Source organism: Cetorhinus maximus, chromosome 23, assembly GCF_964194155.1.
Source record: "Cetorhinus maximus chromosome 23, sCetMax3.hap1.1, whole genome shotgun sequence".
In the NCBI taxonomy this organism is placed as follows: Eukaryota; Metazoa; Chordata; class Chondrichthyes; order Lamniformes; family Cetorhinidae; genus Cetorhinus; species Cetorhinus maximus.
The window spans coordinates 472,346-491,393 of record NC_135901.1 but is presented as its reverse complement, the minus strand read 5'-3'; the positions used below and the strand labels follow the sequence as shown (position 1 = coordinate 491,393).

The 19,048-nt window shown below is 45.7% G+C and overlaps 3 protein-coding genes across 3 annotated transcripts in view; 2 read left to right on the top strand and 1 right to left on the bottom strand.

Moving 5' to 3' along the window:
- LOC144698126 (uncharacterized) overlaps positions 1 to 19,048 on the bottom strand; it is a 476,455-nt gene that overhangs the window by 382,240 nt on the left and 75,167 nt on the right. The gene's annotated exons all lie outside the window — the stretch shown is intronic.
- Positions 1 to 19,048, top strand: part of LOC144698113 (uncharacterized) — a 436,823-nt gene that overhangs the window by 380,385 nt on the left and 37,390 nt on the right. The window lies entirely within an intron of this gene.
- Positions 580 to 17,956, top strand: LOC144698146 (uncharacterized). Its single transcript, XM_078570088.1, has 4 exons — positions 580 to 672; positions 1,314 to 2,326; positions 15,384 to 15,554; positions 15,636 to 17,956. The coding sequence occupies exons 2-4, from the start codon at positions 1,664 to 1,666 to the stop codon at positions 16,119 to 16,121; spliced, it is 1,320 nt and encodes a 439-aa protein (XP_078426214.1). The 5' UTR covers positions 580 to 672; positions 1,314 to 1,663; the 3' UTR covers positions 16,122 to 17,956.

Sequence of the window (19,048 nt, the reverse complement as noted above, 5' to 3'; positions counted from 1 at the left end):
CTAAGTTGTACAACAAAATTTAAAAAACATAATAATTTTAGTAAAATACGGTGAATGCTGGAAATCTGAAATAAAAACAGAAAGTTCTGGAAATCCTCAGCAGGTTTGGCAGCTTCTGTGAAGAGAGAGAAACAGATTTAACATTTCCAATCCAATATGATTCTTCTTCAGAACTGAGTATTTCCAGCATTCTGATTTCATTTCAAACACATAATTGATGTAAACTTTATTGTCCTTACTGGTATCTGGATGTAAATCTGATTTCAGACCTTCCTCTGAACAGTTTTCAAACTGACTCCAGCTCATTCTCCATTCCTTCACTAAAGACCCGGATGGAAAACCCTCAGCACAAGATGGCGGCGGCCGGTTGCCTGGGTAGCCCGGGCCTGTCACCAGGGGGAAAGCCCCGCCCTCAACCTCCCTTCCCTCACGAATATGGCCGCCAATGCGCCCGGCTCCCTGAACAGTCCCGCTTTCCTCTCCCAAGATGGCGGCGGCCGGTGAGGCCGCTCCCAGTGTTCAGGTGCAGTGTGGGTGTGCGCTCTGAGCATGCTCAGTGTCAGTCATGGTGACAGTGAGGAGGAGCGGACGGTTCGGGAGGCGGGAGGAGATTGTGAGCACGGGGTAGGAATGGAAACCGCGGCTGGACCGGGAACTGGATCAACTTCTGGGGTAGGCCCCAGGCCCCGTGTTTACCCCGCGGTGACAGGCCCGGGGGGGAGGGAGCGATGGAGCCGGCGGCTGGACGGAGAGGATTTGGAAACACTTTGTGGATCCGCAAACCCTGAGGAATAATTATCAGCTCCTGGTTTGCAGCTGCGGGGCTTCTCCCTCCCGGGAACAGGCCCAGGTTAACGGCCGCCATCCTGGGTCAGCGAGTGGAGGATGGTTCACATCAAAGGATGGGGGAGGGGGGACAAGAAATAAGAGGTTACACTTTGGGCTCAAATCAATGAGGATCTGATCTGTGGGAAGGAAGGAAACCCTGGGAGGTGGGCGGGGAGGATTCAGAAACACCCGCTGGAGGCCCCAAACCCCCAATAAGACTCATTGATTTTATTGTCAGTCTGCAGACAGGAGCTGGGGAACTGAACCCAGGCAGAGGAGAGGGAGGGAGAAAACTGGGAGTGGAGGAAAGAGATGGTGAGATGGGTTTGGATTTCAGCCCAGGGAGAGGGTGTTTGTATGGGACAGGCATTTACAGCTTTGGTGGAACAAGAGATTTAAAAATGTATTTTTTAGAAACGAGAAATGTCTGTTCCCAATGTCTCCCCTGTACTGACAGTGATAGCACTTGTAATCTCTTTTTACAGATATTAAGAAGGAGGATCTGCAGAAGCTCAAACGAAACTTCGTGTTAAGATCTGGTTGAGTAATTTGATTCATCAAGGCCTTAATATCATTAGCCTTTGAATGCAGAAGGAGAATTGATTCTCTGTTCTGTCTGAGAGAATTGATTTCAAACAGCAGTGTGACTGGAAAATCACCAAGAGACACAGACCGAGAGATTATGTTCCAGTAAACTGACTGAGCTTTAACCAGTTACATAGTCTTAGAAAAACATCACACCTTTCACAGCAGGAAGAAACTGTATACATGTTTTGTGTGTGGATCAGGCTTCAACTGATCATCCAACCTGGACAGACACAAGGACACTGGCACAATGGAGAAACCATGGAAATGTGAGGACTGTGGGAAGGGATTCAATTATCCATCCCTGCTGGAAAACCATCGACGTGGTCACACTGGGGAGAAGCCATTCATCTGTTCCGTGTGTGGGAAGGGATTTACTCAGACAACCAATCTCATGTCACACCAGCGAGCTCACACTGAAGAGAGGCCGTTTAGCTGCACTTCCTGTGGAAAGAGGTTCAGGTCTTCATCCAGCCTGATTGCACACCAACAAGTTCACACTGGGGAGTGGCCGTTCACCTGCTCCATGTGTGGGAAGGGATTCACAAAGTCATCCAACCTGGTGACTCACCAGCGAATTCACTCTGAGGAGAAGCCATTCAGCTGCACTTCCTGTGGGAAGAGTTTCAGGCAGTCAGGCCATCTCATTGTACACCAGCGAGTTCACACTGGGGAGAAGCCATTCAGCTGCACTGACTGTGGAAAGCATTTTAGACAGTCGAACGATCTCATTTCACACCAGCGAGTTCACACTGGCGAGAAACCGTTTACCTGTTTAGTGTGTGGGAAGGGATTTACCACATCCTCCAACCTGCTGATACACCAACACACTCACACTGGAGAGAAGCCTTTCACTTGCTCCCTGTGTGGAAAGGGATTTGCTCAGTCACGAGACCTGCTGAGACATCAGCAAGTTCACAAGTGACTGCAGGGGCTGGATTCTGTTGTTACCTTTGCTGTTAATCACGTCAAGGATTGCTAGTCTGACAATATTATGTTTATTTCTGCTGATGTTAACAATCCCTATAACTGGATGGAGTTTAACATACTGGATTTGCTACTGATTTTTGGGGCTGCAGTGTCCCTTTTTAAAAGCACCATCTGCGATCTCTCCCCTTAATACAAGAGCTCTCTATAGGAACCTTTTTATAAAATATAAAATGAACTTTTACTTCATCCTAAATTGATCTTTGCAAATCTACATTTGGTGTCTATAAGGTGATAGACTTATTGACGTCTACAGCACAGAAGGAGGCCATTTGGCCCATCGTGTCCACACCACTCAACAAAGATCTGACTGCACCAGTCCCTTTTTTCCAGCACTTGGCCCATAGCCCTGGAGGCTATGGCAATACAAGTGAATATCTAAATACTTCTTTAATGTTACGAGAGTTTCTAACTGAACCATCCTTTTAGGCAGTGAGTTCCAGACTCCCAATACCCTCTGGGTGAAAAGAATTCTCCTCAACTCCCCTCTTAGGTTCTAACTCCAATTAACATCTTCAATGAGAAATGGCTGATTAATCCTGACTAACTTGCACATTTTTCATAGAGGCAGCTTCATTATGAAATCAAATGAAACAAAATAGTTTCATCATGAAACAGAATAGTGAAACATTTTACAGGCACATCAATAAAAGTTTCATCAATCAGCATTGATATTGGTGAAGCTTTGAAGTCACTGATTTCAATCATTTACCAGGCTGATTCCTGGGATGGCAGGATTGTCGTATGAGGAGAGATTGGGTCGACTAGGCCTGTATTCACTGGAATTTGGAAGAATGAGAGGGGATCTCATTGAAATATATAAAACTCTGACTGGGGTCGGGGCTGGACAGACTGGATGCAGAGATAATGTTTCCTCTGGCTAGGAAGTCTAGAACAAGGGGTCACAATCTCAGGATATGGGGTAGGTTATTTCGGACTGAAATGAGGAGAAACTTCTTCACTCAGAGGTTGGTGAACCTGTGGAATTCTCTACCACAGAAGCTTGTGGAGGTCAAGTCACTGAATATATTTAAGAAGGAAATAGATGGATTTCTAGACTCTAAAGGCATCAAGGGGTGTGGGGAAAGAGCAGGTTTATGGTGTTGAGATAGAGGATCAGCCATGATCATATTGACTAGCAGAGCAGGTTTGAAGGGCCGAATGACCTACTCCTATTTGCTATGTTTCTATTTCTGACACAGCAGCAGCAGCAACATTTGGTAAAGGTGGAACACACAACAAAGGCTGGTTTGAGACCTACTCAGCAGAGATCACAGAATCACACAGTGCAGAAGAGGCCCTTCAGCCCATCGGGTCTGCACTGACACGTGAGAAACACCTGACCTACCTACCTAATCCCATTTACCAGCACTTGGCCCATAGCCTTGAATGTTATGAAGTGCCAAGTGCTTATCCAGGTACTTTTTAAAGGATGTGAGGCAACCCGCCTCCACCACCCTCCCAGGCAGTGCATTCCAGACCGTCACCACCCTTTGGGTAAAAATGTTTTTCCTCACATTACCCCCTAAACCTCCTGCCCCTCACCTTGAACTTATGCCCCCTTGTGACTGACCCTTCAACTAAGGGGAACAGCTGCTGCCTATCCACCCTGTCCATGCCTCTCATAATCTTGTACACCTCAATCAGGTCGCCCCTCAGTCTTCTCTGCTCCAACAAAAACAACCCAAGTCTATCCAAACTCTCTTCATAACTTAAATGCTTCATCCCAGGCAACATCCTGGTGAATCTCCTCTGCACCCCCTCCAGTGCAATCACACCCTTCCTATAATGTGGCGACCAGAGCTGCATACAGTACTCCAGCTGTGGCCTCACCAAGGTTCTATACAACTCCAACATGACCTCCCTATTTTTGTAATCTATGCCTCGATTGATTAAGGCAAGTGTCCCATATGCCTTTTTCACCACCCCACTAACATACCCCTCCGCCTTCAGAGATCTATGGACACACATGCCAAGGCCCCTTTGTTCCTCAGAGCTTCCTGGTGTCATGTCATTCATTGAATACTTACTTGTTAAATTACTCCTTCAAAAGTATATCACCTCTCACTTTTCAGCGTTAAATTCCATCTGCCACTTATCTGCCCATTTGACCATCCCGTCTATATCTTCCTGTAGCCCAAGACACTCAACCTCACTGTTAACCACCCAGCCAATCTTTGTGTCATCCGTAAACTTACTAATCCTACCCCCCACATAGTCATCTATGTCGTTTATATAAATGACAAATAATAGGGGACCCAGCACAGATCCCTATGGTACGCCACTGGCATTGGCTTCCAGTCACTAAAGCAGCCTTCTGTCATCACCCTCTGTCTCCTACAACTAAGCCAATATCATCCTTCCATTATTTTCAGCAGCAGAGCACTCTAGAAAATGTGGTAGGAAGACAACAATAGGGACAATGAAATGTGTGAGATAGGCAATCGGGAATTAGAATTGCTAATATATAAAAAAAAGTGATAGGCAAATGTAAACCTACACATTTCATTAGATGACCCATAATTAGGCTAATATACCCAAGTATTGTTGCTGCTATAAACTCTTTCCTTCTCAAATAGGGACTTTTGATGCACAGTTTACCCTTTAGGAACAAATATAAAATAATATATAAAATATATGTGTGTATATACATATATATATATACACACACACACACACACACACACACAAGGTCAAATTGAAGAGTATCTCATTCTGTAAACACTAGGTTGGGACATGTAAAGGCAGCAACAGCCAAAGGGGTACACCTAAATTGATACATTGGAGGTAGATACCACTGTCACCTGAGAAAACTTTAAAAAGCTGCCTTCAAATACTGTTAGGTGTAAATTTCTGCTGAATTGCTCGTAGCATAAATTGTGATCTTTTATGTTTATGATTTCAATAGATGGAAAATCTTAGGTTAGTGTGCACTATTTCATGATATGGCCTTCCAGCATGTTTTCTGAGTGCATTAGCAGGAAGCTTAACCTATTGTAAATACGGCAGGCTAAAATAATCACGTTATGTCAGTGTCATATTTGATACAAAAACATTTAATCAAGTCTTAAAACCACTAAACATCAACTTCACTACAAAGCAGATTTAAAATTAAAACTAAATCAAATTTTCAATTGTTTTAACTTCTCCAAATGCGAAACAAGTGTCTACATTTTACCTTTTACTTCGATTGATCACCTGTTTTCAGATATGCCCCCTGACAAAATACTAGCATCTTTTTGGAGAACTACTATTATTCCTGCATAAACTACCTTACTCCTTCAGACTAGTTATGTCTCCATACTCACCATGAAATGAAGATTAATCTGATTAAGATGATCTAGAACCCTCAATTATTTGGAACAATCTTGCCTAAAGTCCTTAACTTTAAACAAAATAGACTGACCTACCAAGCACCACCTATAGTGTTTGTGACATAGAGCTACCAACATAGATTTCCCAAAAATAGTTAAGTGAGCAGCCACAATCCACAATGACATCTATCATTGAAGCAAAAAGCAAAGTCTACCTGATACACAACATAAACCCAACAGCTAGAATGCTGCGTAACTTGAAATTATCCAAGATAGTTGTGCAAAAGACAGGGAGATACTGTCCAAATGAACATTGGAACAGCCTACATCAAGAAATCCAAACTGCCTGTGACAAAGGAAATCTACATGCTATGTATGATGGGATCAAGAGGGCGCTTGGTCCAACCACAACCAAAGTTGCCCCTTTGAAATTGGCAGATGAATTACTCACTGACAGAAGTAAACAGATGTCCTGCTGGGTTGGGTTGAACATTACTGTGAGCTGTACTCCCGTGAAACGGACATCTCCCAGTCTCTGTTTGACTCTCATACAGCTTCCTGTCATGATTGAGTTGGACCAGATATCTTCTTCATTTGAGCTGGAAAAGTCCATTGATTGCGTAGCAAGCACAAAGGCTCCAGGCAAAGATGGAATTCCAGGTGAACTGTTGACGCACAGGAATTCCCATCTCCTGTCACACCTTCATGACCTCCTCCTCTGGAAGGTCATCAGCATTCCCTCATTTTGAGGAAAATGCCTACTCAGGGTCACGAGTTTCTGCCACGGGTCTTCATGTGACTGAACAGGCCAATTCTTAACCCACAGATTGTTGGGCACAAGGGGCGGATGTTCTACGAGGTAGTGGGATCCAGAGTGCAGGATTGCTTCCTTTTTTCTCCATTTCTGCCACTGTTCTACCTCTTCATTAAGCTGTTGGGACTCAGAGCTTGAGGCAGCTTGATTGACAAGTTGTTGCCATTCTGAACAATTGGTAACAAGCTCCTCCCAGTCATGAAGGTCAAAGTCACTGTGCTTCAAGGAGACATTCAGAGTGTCTTTGAAACATTTTCTTTGTACTCCCCTAGAATGTCAGGCATTTGAAAGTTGAGATAAGAGAACTGTCATCACCAATCACAGACGGTCTCTGACCAGTCCCCATTTCTCATCCATTTACAGATGCTCCCTGACCAATCTCCATTTCTTCTCCATTTACAGACTCTCCCTGACCACTCTCCTCCATTTACAGACACTCCCTGGCCAGTCTCCATTCCTCCTCCATTTACAGACACTCCCTGGCCAGTCTCCATTCCTCCTCCATTTACAGACACTCCCTGGCCAGTCTCCATCCCTCCTCCATTTACAGACACTCCCTGGCCAGTCTCCATCCCTCCTCCATTTACAGACACTCCCTGGCCAGTCTCCATTCCTCCTCCATTTACAGACACTCCCTGGCCAGTCTCCATTCCTCCTCCATTTACAGACACTCCCTGGCCAGTGTCCATTTCTTCCCCATTTACAGACTCTCCCTGACCTGTCTCCTCCATTTACAGACACTCTCTGCATCTCCTGAATTTTGGGACTGTCTCTGCTCTCAGGTTTTTGTTGTGATTCGGCTCAGAGGGAAGCGGTGGAGGCTGTTATTGGAGGTTTATATTGTTGTTTACTGTTATCTCACTGTCAATGCACATCATAACTGGAACTCTCCACTCAACACCCTTCCCCTGGCTTCCTGTCCTTGCAAACATCACTCCCCCACCTATCCACCAACTGATTAAAATGCAGACGCTGGTTGAAACCATTCATGCTGCTCCTCACTAACCACTCCATGATGACCTGTTCAACCTATCTACTGCCCGCCGTCCATCTCGCCGCCCCATATGGAGCACCCTTCCTGAGCAAGATCTACCAGATATCCTTTGGATCAAGCAATGGAACCACAGAAAGTCACTGACAAGTTCCTCGTGACAAACCCCATCTGTTGAATGGTTTGAACTGCCACAATGAGAGTGGTCCTTGCTGAACAGGCTCAGGACAGGGGAGGCCCCTGTGCAGCCAAACTACACCACTGGGACCTCAGTACAAACCCCTTATCCACTTGTGGAAAGAGACAAACAACGCTGCACATGACTGAGGAGAGTTCCTCCTACAGACCAAATGGCAGAATTTCTGTCCCACTGTGCATTCTGGGTACAGACACACACCATCGAAGCAGCGACTCTCCTATTGAAACATTGGTTTTCTCTGGCAGCACGGAGATCTGAGGGCCAAAAGCTGTTTCAGAAGAGTGGAGGAAGGGTAACAAAAAACTGAAGCACAAGAGTCCGGGGCCCACTCGGTCAAAAACAATCACAACGTAGGGGCGCAGAGTTTAGGACAACAAGAGCTGGTGGCTGAGGTTTCAATCCCATGGAGACCAGGGTCGAATACCACTGGTACAAGGAGACAGGGATTTAGTCCCACTGGAACCGAGTCCCACTATTCCCTGAAATAAAAGCAGATAACCACTGGATGTCAGCATTTTCTGTTTGTTTCTGAATTCAGATTTTCAGCATCTGCAATATTTTACTTATGTGCCACCATGCCCTTTTTTTATTCATTTACGGGATGTGGGCATCACTGGCTCGGCCACCATTTATTGCCCATCCCTCATTGCCCTTGAGGTGGTGGCGGTGAGCTACCTTCTTGAACCACTGCAGTCCCTGCGTGTAGGTACACCCAATGCTGTGAGGGAGGGAGTTCCAGGATTTTGACCCAGTGACAGTGAAGGAACGGTGATATATTTCCAAATCAAGATGCTGAGTGGCTTGGAGGAGATCCTCCAGTTGGTGGTGTTCCCATGTATCTGCTGCCCTTGTCCTTCTAAATAGTAGCAGTCGTGGGTTTGGAAGGTGCTGTCTAAGGAGCCTTGGCAAGTTTCTGCAGTGCATCTTGGAGATGATACACACTGCTGCCACTGTTCGTCATGGTGGAGGGAGTGAATGTTTGTGGATGGGGTGCTAATCAAGCAGGCTGCTTTGATCTGGATGGTGTCAAGCTTCTTGAGTGTTGTTGGAGCTGCACTCACCCAGACAAGCGGAGAGCATTCCATCACACTCCTGACTTGTGCCTTGCAGATGGACAACTTTGGGGAGTCAGGAGCTGAGCTAATCGCCCCAGGATCTCTAACCTCTGACTGCTCTTGTAGCCACAGTATTTATATGGCTCGTCCAGTTCAGTTTCTGGTCAATGGTAGCCTCCAGGATGTTGATAGTGGGGGATTCAGTGATGGTAATGTCATTGTATGTCAAGGGGCGATGGTTAGATTCTCTCTTGTTGGAAATGGTCATTGTCCCGCACTTGTGAGGCACGAATGTTACTTGCCACTTGTCAGCCAAAGCCTGGATATTGCCCAGATCTTGCTGCATTTGGACATGGACTGCTTCAGTATTGTTGTTTAATACATTTGTTTGGATCTGGAGGAGAGGTAATCAAAGACCAGACAGATTTAAATCCTCTTTTCCTTTTTTAATGTTTGTACAATTTATAATCCATAATCCAGTGTGACTCTCACATCCACAGCCTGTATTTATGTAGCACCTTTAACATTGTGAAACATCCCAACGCATTTCACAGGAGAGTTATCAATCACCATTTGACAATGATCCATGTAAGGATTAACAGGGCAGATGAGACCAAAAACTTCGTCAAATAGGTAGGATTTAAGGAGTATCTTAAAGGAGGAAAGTGAGGTGGAGATGTTTAGGGAAGGGATTCCAGAGCTGACTGACTCTCCTACAGTGGAAACATTTTCTTCCTATCTACCTGTCAAAACCTCAAAGCATTTTGAACACCACCATTAAATTTCCCCCCAACCTCCTTGCTCGAAGGAGAGAAATCGCAACTTCTCCAGTCCCTCCACAGAACTGAAATCACTCATGCTTGGTATAATCCTGTTGAATCTCTCCTGCACCCTCTCTGAGGTAGTGACGTCCTTTCTAAATTGAGGTGTCCAGAATTGGACATGATATCCACTTGAGGTCTCACCAGTGGTTTAATAAAAGTTTACTATAACTTCCTTGCTTTTGTACTCTGAGCCTATTTCAATGAAGACAGGACCCTTTGTGCTTTATTAAAGCCTGATCAAATAGTCATGTTGTCTCCAGAGATTTCTCTGCATAGAAGGTGTTCTTGATCCTGCACTCTGTTTAAAATTGTACCATTTAGTTTATACTGCCTCTCCTCATTCTTCCTTCGAAAATGTATCATTGACTGTGAATCACTTTGGGATGTTCTGAGAATATGAAAAGTGCTAAATGAACACAATAACTTTCTTTCTGTTTTACAACTGATTAAAAGTTGTAGATTTTACTCCAAAGATTAAATTGAGATTGATGTTCAAAGTTACCTATTTTGCTGCAGAAACAACTTCAGCTGGCAGTCAGTGAATTGAGAGGAAAGATCCCAGACAGTGGTTCTTCAAGGTACACTGCAGGCCCGGCAGCTCAATCAGATCCACGCTCAGCTCAGAAGATCTCAACAGCTCCACATACTGTCCACAGGGGAGTTCTCCTGGTGCAGTGGGACCAAAATTCATGTTTTAATTAACACCAACAAAAAGAAATCTGGATTAATTGGTCATTTGTCTCATTACTGATTTTGGGATCTTGCTGTGCACAAACTGGCTGCTGTGAAAGAACAAAGAGAGCATTTCAAAAGGAACTAACTTGTCTTCATGATTTTAAAAAGACATGGCACACTGTGTTTAATACAAAGCTGATTTGACACTTATCCAGAATTTGAACAATTGTAACTGGACAAGAGTTTAACAAAATCATCAGAAACAGATCCCAACTCTCAGAATGAACCTGGTTCTGTCCTGGATGTGGTTAACAGCAGCAATAACAGCAGAGTCCAACCCCTGCAGTCACTTGTGAGCTCGCTGGTGCATCAGCAGAGTGAATGAACGAGTGAATCCCTTCCCACACACAGAGCAGGTGAAAGGCTCCTCCCTAGTGTGAACTTGCTGGTGCCTCCACAGGTTGCATGAACGAGCAAAGCTCTTCACACATTTTGAGCAGGTACACAGTTTCTCCCCAGTGTGAACTCGCAGATGTACAGTGAGGTCAGATGATCGCCTGAACCCAGTCCCACAGTCAGAGCACCTGAACAGTTTCTCATCAGTGTGAACTGGTTGATGGTGTGCCAGGTCTCCAGAACTTTTATAGCATTTACTGCAGTCTGAGCATTTAAAAGCTCTCTCCCCAGTGTGAACTCGCCGGTGTATCAGCAGATTGGATGAATTAATGAATCCCTTCCCACACAGAGCAAGTGAATGGCCTCTCCCCGGTGTGAACTCACTGATGTATCAACAGGCTTCATGATTGCCTGAAGCTCTTCCTGCAGTGAGAGCAGCTGAATGGTGAGTAGCCAGTGTGAATTCGCTGGTGCTCCCTCAGTCCATACGGACATTTAAAGCTCCTATCACAGTTAGAGCAATGAAACTGTCTCTTGTCATTGTGAACTTGCTGGTGTCTCAGCAGCCGAGAAAGAAACATACATCTCTTCCTACACAGGGAACAGGTGAATGGCCTTTCCCCAGTGTGAACTCGCTGGTGTGTCACCAGGGTGGATGAATGAATAAATTCCTTCCCACACTCAGTACAGATGAACGGCCTCTCTCCAGTATGACTGCTTCGGTGACCTTTCAGCTCAGAGGGATAATTGAATCCTTTCCCACAGTCCCCACATTTCCACAGTTTCTCCCCAGTGTGACTCCGACTGTGTTTTGACAGGCCGCATGATCGACTGAAAGCCCGTCCACACACAGAACATGTATGCAGTTTATCACCACCGTGAAGGGTGCTTTTTCTTTCCATGTTCAAAGGCCGATGATATTCACATCCAGAGGAATTGAGTAGCTCTGTCAGATCCTGGATGTGATGTTTGGTTTGGGTTTCCCACCTGTACACCCTCTCCTTTTAATATCTGGTAAATCAAATTGAAAAAAGGGAAAAGGGAGCCTGAGAGAGAACCCACAAAAACAAAAAGATACGTTGTGAAATTGAGCAGAATTCATGGGGCCAGCATTAGAAAAGAGATCATGAAAGTGGCCGTATTATTGTAAAGACCCAACTGTATACTGTTGTCCTTCAGGGAAGGGAACCTGCCATCAGGTTTGGATCTGCACAAGAGAGAGAGAGTTGGGAGGTGGCAGCAGTGAAGATTTGATACATCTGCACCTCTACCAGAAGTTTAACAGAACCTGTCACCTCCACCATCTACAAAGACAAGAGCAGCAGGTGCAGCAGACACCGTCACCTCCAAATCCTCTTCAAGTCACACACCATTCTAGTCGGACATGTAGCCCTGTTCCCTCATTGTCACTGGGTGAAAATCCTGTAATTCCTTACTAAGGAGAATTGTGGCAGCACTTTCACCACATGGACTACAGTCGTTTAACAAGAAGGCCCACCGTCACCTTCTCAATGGGAAACTGGGAATTGACAACATGTGCTGGTCTTGCTGGTGATGCCCAGATCCCATGAATGAAGTAAAACATTTCTGTACTTGCAAAATGGATTAAAAGACTCTGCAGACATACTTCTTAATTAAACAATACTGTTTTCTGTTGCAACGTAGGAACAGGGTCCATTTAACAAACTAATTTCTCCTAGAATATATCTCCCATTAGCTTCCCACATTGGAAATTGCTGGGCTCAACAAGTCCTCTGGGTTTTGGCCCAGTGGAGGAGACTAGAACCTGGAGACAGTTTAAGAATAAGAGATGAGCAGAAATTTAAGACTGAGGTGAGGAGAGGTTCATTAACGTGTAGAATTTACTTTCTGAGAGCGTAGTGGAGGCTGGGTCATTGAATTTATTCAAGGCAGAGTTGGACAGATTTTTGATGGGCAAGGGAGCCAAGTGTTCCGTGGGCGGGGGCAGACAGGAAATTGAAGTTGAGACCACAACCAGATCAGCCATGATCTTATTGAATGGTGGGGCGAGCCTGAAGGGCTGAATGTCCTACTCCTCAGTCCTAGTCCTATGGGTTAAACCCAGCAGCTTCTCCTCCATCTCCATACCAGCTCAATGTGCTTCTGCATCCAACACCCATCCTAATTTAAATCTGGTCTGTCTGTGTTTCTGCATTCAGCCTGCAATAAAAAAGCAAAATACAGCAGATTCTAGAAATCTGAAATGCAAAAAGGGAACATGCTGGAAATGCCCAACGGGCCAAGCAGTATCTGTGGAAAGAGAGAAACAGAGTGAATGCTTCAGCTCGTCGACCTTTACTCAGCCTCGAATAAAACAGTCGCTGACCAATGGCGGCCGCAGTTCCCACAACCCCTCGCGCCCCAGAAACCGCTCTATCCAACTCGCCCCTTTCACCAGGTGCTGCGTGCGCATGCTCCCCAGGGCCAGACGCGGGGCATTCTGGGCGTCTCCTTTGTTGTGAGTCGGACTCGGTGGAAACGGGAGAAGAAACCGGGAAACGGCGGCGAGGATCGGGGAGGCGCTGCAGCATAACTTTAATGCGCAGCCTCGACCCCCAGCCCCCCAACCCGGGGAGATCACCGCACGGACGCCGGGGCCGGCCGCTCTCATTGGTCCTCTGAGAGCCGCACTCGCCCCCCGCTCAGATGAATCCTGTTACTCTTTGCTTTTCCCAACTCAAATTCACCGCTTATTTTCTTTTCTTCCTCTGAGCACCTGAACTCCATCTGACAGGGTCATTTTGACTGTCCTGGGAAACAACAGCAAGAGCAGCTCAGACGCCGGAAGAGCAAGGGACCAGCGAGTTCAGTCACCAATCGGTGGGATTAAGGCCTGGAGCCTGAATTGGTCAGTCAAGTGAGTCAGTATGAACCCCTGGTCAGCAAGTTATCTGAAAAAAAATCTTTTACCAACAGAGTAGTTTAACTTTTGTCATTATTTTGAGTCCCTGAAGCTCCTATTATGAGTTTCAGACACTTTCTGTGCCAAGTGGATGAGGGTTTAAAGGTCATGCATCTCTCTCTTTGCATGCCGAAGTTTGTTAAAAGAACAGAAATTAATTTGCCCCTCATTATGTTTCAATTTCCAATGTTTAGACGGACAATGCCTCACCAATTCCCACTACCCTTCTTTCTAGTCGAGTGCACTTGAGTTCACGTATCGTTTTGTTTCTAAATTGCTTGTCTCCTGCCTGAATCTGTACATCATATTAAAAGAAACACTAATTAGTACATTCAATGGCGGTGTCTTTACCCAGCATTCCCAGCGGTGGTGAATGTCCCCTATCCAAACCACAGGAGCTTAGTGCGCAGGCGCAATGCCGATCGATGTTTGGAGCATGCGCAGTGCGAGTGATGGCGATCGGGGCCGACGTTCGTTTGTCTCATCTGCAGCCAGTAAGGAAATGGAAACACGGAGGGATCGATGGAGCTGGTGGGCGGACAGGGAGGGTTTCTAAATACCTGGTGAAGGCCTCAAACCTTGAATTAGACCCTGCAGGTCTCGAGTTTGCAGCGTCAGGTCTTTTTCTCGTGAATTGGCCCAGGTTCACAGCCGCCATCTTGGCTCAGGGAGGAGCGGAGCGCATGCGCTGGCACTTTGGTCTTTGGGGGTGGGGGGAGGGGTTTGCAGAGTGGGCGGGGCTTCAGAATTTCTGTTCCCACTGGGTCCTATTGCCCGAGAGTTTCTATTTGGGTCAAGAGGATCATTAACAACTTCACCCACTCCCGGGCTGGAGGTGATGATTGCAGCCTAGAAGAGTCCATGGATCATGTATTTTTTCAGCGGGAGAGGTTGCAGCCCTTGTACCTGAAGGGGCTTCTCCACGTTTGTTTATACGTCAGCACCTAATCTTGCTACCCAGGGGGAGGCGGATAAGTCGGAGGATTTTCTCCTGGAGCTATTCTTGGTTAAGACAACATTTTGTAAATCGAGAACCAAAAAGAAAAATTGCTGGAAAAACTCAGCAGGTCTGACAGCATCTGTGGAGAGGATGGGTGGTTCTACTGGCTGCTGGCCTATCTGCTGTGATTTTGTGCCCTAGCCTTGGAGAGGGAACATGCGGTGTCCACCACTACACTCGATACCTTCCACAACCGATGGGCACCTCAGGTTACAGAATGTCTTGTAGACACTGGAAACAATATTCTGGTTTAGTTGGAAAGGTTCCCTTAGCTTTTAATGGAACTTTGTTGCTACTTTTAGTTTCTTTTACTTTGATTGGATCACATGTTTGGGGAAACAAGTGGAAAAGAATGTTCCATAGAAACAAGAATAGTCTGTTCTGAATTTCTATCCTGCACTGATAGTGATACTGACTCTGTCAACTTCATTTACAGGGAATTAGAAGGAGAGGACTTGCTGATGGGAAACTCAAACCAAACATCAGATCAAGATCTGACAGAGCCACTCGAGTCATCAGGACCTGAATATCATCAGCCTTTGAACATTTGAAAGGTGGAAGGAGAAATGTTTGTTCTGTCTGCGGGAGAAGAATTCAACTATCGGTGTGACTGGAAAAGCACCAAGACATACACACGTCCGAGTGAGAGTGTTCCAGTGAACTGACTGTGGGAAAGAGCTTTAACCAGTTACACGGCTGAAAAAACATTACACTGTTCACAGTGGAGAGATCTGTACACATGCTCTGTGTGTGGATGAGGCTTCAACTGATCGACCAACCTAGGGAGACCAGGACACCCACACCATGGAGAAACCATGGAAATGTGGGGACTGTGGGAAGGGATTCAATTATCCATCCCTGCTGGAAATGCATCGACGTAGTCACACTGGGGAGAGGCCATTCACTTGTTCCGTGTGTGGGAAGGGATTCACTCAGTCATCCCACCTGCTGACCCACCAGCAAGTTCACATTGATGAGAGGCTGCGTAACCCCTCGGACACTGAGAGCAGCTTTCAAAGCTCAAAGGACTCGGTCAGGCATCAGGTTGTTCACACCAAGAAACAGTTCAGTTGCTCTCTCTGCGGGAAGGTGTTTAAACGATCACCAAATCTCATTGAACACGAGCGCACTCATACTGGGGAGAGGCCATTTACTTGCTCCGTGTGTGGGAAGGGATTCATTTATTTAACCAGCCTCAGATCACACCAACTTGTTCACTCTGATAAGAAAACTTTCAAATGTTCTGAATGTGAGAAGAGCTTTAAAACCACAAGTGTTCTGCTGAGACACCAGCAAATTCACACTGGGGAGAGACCATTCATCTGCTCTGAGTGTGGGAAGAGATTCACTCGCTCATCCCACCTGCTGACACACCAGCGCACTCACACTGGGGAGAGGCCATTCATCTGCTCTGAATGTGGGAAGGGATTCACTCGGTCAGCCCATCTGCTGAGACACCAGCAAGTTCACAATAGTCTGCAGGGGCTGGATTCTGCTGTTATTGCTGCTGTTAATCACAAACAGGAATGAACCGTGTTCATTCTGATAGTTGGGTTTTGTTTCTGCTGATGTAAGTAATCCCGAAAACTGAGCTGGAATTTAATATTCTGGATAAATGTCAAATGAACTAAGATTGTTTCAGGCACACTTTTGAGACCTTTATTTCTCCAACATAAGAGGAGATTAATTGATATCCTGTTGTTGACTGCTCCATTTTTGGAGTCATTTCTCCTTTCTAACTCTAGATTATTCCAGTTCTCAAACCTCCAGTTACTCTCATGGACAAGTTCCAGCTCCCCATACCTTTGAGAGTGTCCCTCCTAGCCTTGGGGAAGGTATTGATAACACTCCCGGGATCACTAAACACAAAACCCAGTCTTTTATACTGATGTGCTGGGCTCCGCCATCATTGAGGATGGTGATGATTGTAGGGCCTACTTTTCCTGTTAGTTGTTTACTTGTCCAGCACCTTTCTTGACTGGATGTGGCAGGACTGCAGAGCTTTGATCTGATCCGTTGTTTGTGGGATCGCTTAACCCTACCTTGAGCATGCTGCTTCCACTGATTATAATGCATATTGTCCCAGAATCTCAGTTTTAGGATTGCCTGGTGTTGCTCCTGACATTTTCTCCTATACTCTGTGTTGAACCAGGGTTGGTCCCTTGGCTTGATGGTAATGGTAGATGAGGGATATGTGAGCCATGTGGTTACAGATTGTGGCTGAATACAATTCTGCTGCTGCTGATGATCCACAGCACCTCATGGATGCCCAGTTTATATCTCAACCTATTCTGAATCTATCCCATAGTGATAGTGCCTCACAACACGATGGAGGGTATCCTCAGTGTGAAGATGGGACTTTACCTCATAAGATCACAAGAATTAGGAGCAGGAGCAGGCCATTTGGCCCCTTGAGCCTGCTCCACCATTCAATAAAATCATGGCTGATCTGACTGTGACCTTAACTCCCACTTTCCTGTCTGCCCCCATAACTCTTGACTCTCTTGTCAATCAAAAACATGTCCAACTCAGCCTTGAATATATTCAGTGATCTAGCCTTCATGGCTCTCAGCGGAAGAGAATTCGAAAGACTATTGACCCTCAGAGAAGAAATTCCTTCTCATGTCCATCCTAAATGGGAGACCCCTTATCTTTAAACTGTGCTGTCTCCTAGTTCTAGATTCACCCACGAAAGGAAACATCCTCCTAAAATTCTCCCTGTCAAGCCCCCTCAGGATCTTATATGGTTCAATAAGATCACCTCTAATTTTTCTAAACTCCAACAAGTTTAGGCCCAACCTGCTCAACCTTTCCTCAGGACAATCCCTTCATTCCAGGAATCAGTATAGTGAATCTTCTCTGAACTGTTTCCAATGCAAGTATATCTTTCATTCAGTAAGGGGCCCAAACCTGTGCCCAGTTCCCTCACTGTGCTCTCTCCCCTCACTGTACTCTCTCCAATGATCTGTACAGTTATTGCAAGACTTCCTTACTTTTATACTTCAGCCCCCTTTCAAAAATACCTTTGTAATTACTTGCTGTTCCTGATTGCTACCTTTCTGACATTCATGTACCAGGACACCCAGATCCCTCTGTACTGCAGCTTTTTGCAGTCTCTCCTCATGTAAATCTTATGGTTTTTGTACTGTTCCTGCCAAAGTAGACAACCTCACATTTTTCCACATTGTATCTGCCACAATTTTTGCACACTCAATTAACCTATCTATATCTTTTTATCCTCCTCACAACTTGCTTTCCTACCTCTTTGTATCATCAGCAAATTTGGATATAACACAGTTGGTTCTTTCATCCTAGTCAGATGGTAACTAGTTGAGGCCCCAGCACTGATCCCTGTGACACTCCACCAGTTACAGTTTGTCAGCCTGAAAATAGATAAGTACTATGCTCCTCCCAATACTGTCATGGACAGATGGATCTGCAACAGGTAGATTGGTGAGGACGAGGTCAAGTAGGTTTTTCCCTCTTGGTTCCCTCACCACCTACCGCAGACCCAGGCTAGCAGCTATGTCCATCAGACAGCACCGCATTTGGCCAGAAGTCGTGAGCAAGTGTTCCAAAGTGAACTGACTGTTTCCACTGCCTTTGGTAAGTTTAGCATTTTGTACTTATTGTGATTAACTTAGTAAATTCTGTGAAGCTCCTTGTGAGCAGCGTGATCCTGTAGCGAGTCGGAACTGAAAATCCCTTTTATATCAGCTCCCCCAACTCAAGTCTCATAATTGTAATTGACTTAAGTTTTACAATTAAGTTAAAGCAAACCCTAGATCTGACAGAAAAGCTCTGCCAACATTGACACAAAGTCCAGCTGTTGTATGGAGGACTTTGCAGGGTCCACTGGGCATGGTGCGCTGTTGTTGTTTCCAAGACCTGGGTCAATGCAGGGTGGATTGTCCGGTTTTATTCTTAATTTCTGTAGAACTTTGACACAACTGAATGGCATGCTCGGCCATTTGAGAGTCCGCTTCATTGCTGTGGCTCTGGAGTCACATGTCGGCCAGGCCAGGTAAGGATGGCCAATTTCCTTCCCTAAAGGGCATTAGGGAACCACATGAAGGTAAGTGAACATGCAGGTGCAGCAGGTGGTAAAGAAGTCAAATGGTATGTTGGCCTTCATAGCCAGAGGATTTGAGTACAGGAACAGGGATGTCTTGCTGCAATTGTACGGGGCCTTGGTGAGACCACACCTGGAATATTGTGTGCAGTTTTGGTCTCCTTATCTGAGGAAGGGTGTACTTGCTCTAGAGGGAGTGCAGTGAAGGTTTACTCGACTGATTTCCTGGGATGGCGGGACTGACATATGAGGAGAGATTGAGTCGATTAGGATTATATTCGCTGGAGTTCAGAAGAATGAGGGGGGATCTCATAGAAACCTATAAAATTCTCACAGGACTAGACAGAGTAGATGCAGGAAGGATGTTCCCGATGGTGGGGGAGTC

What these genes read in the sequence shown, in the direction of transcription:
- LOC144698146 (XM_078570088.1), top strand. Translation starts at nt 1,664, where the DNA reads ATGGAGAAACCATGGAAATGTGAGGACTGTGGGAAGGGATTCAATTAT. An exon ending in ACCTGCTGAGACATCAGCAA is followed by an intron (nt 2,327 to 15,383) that starts GTTCACAAGTGA and finishes TAGGGAGACCAG; the next exon opens with GACACCCACACCATGGAGAA. An exon ending in ACCTGCTGACCCACCAGCAA is followed by an intron (nt 15,555 to 15,635) that starts GTTCACATTGAT and finishes GTCAGGCATCAG; the next exon opens with GTTGTTCACACCAAGAAACA.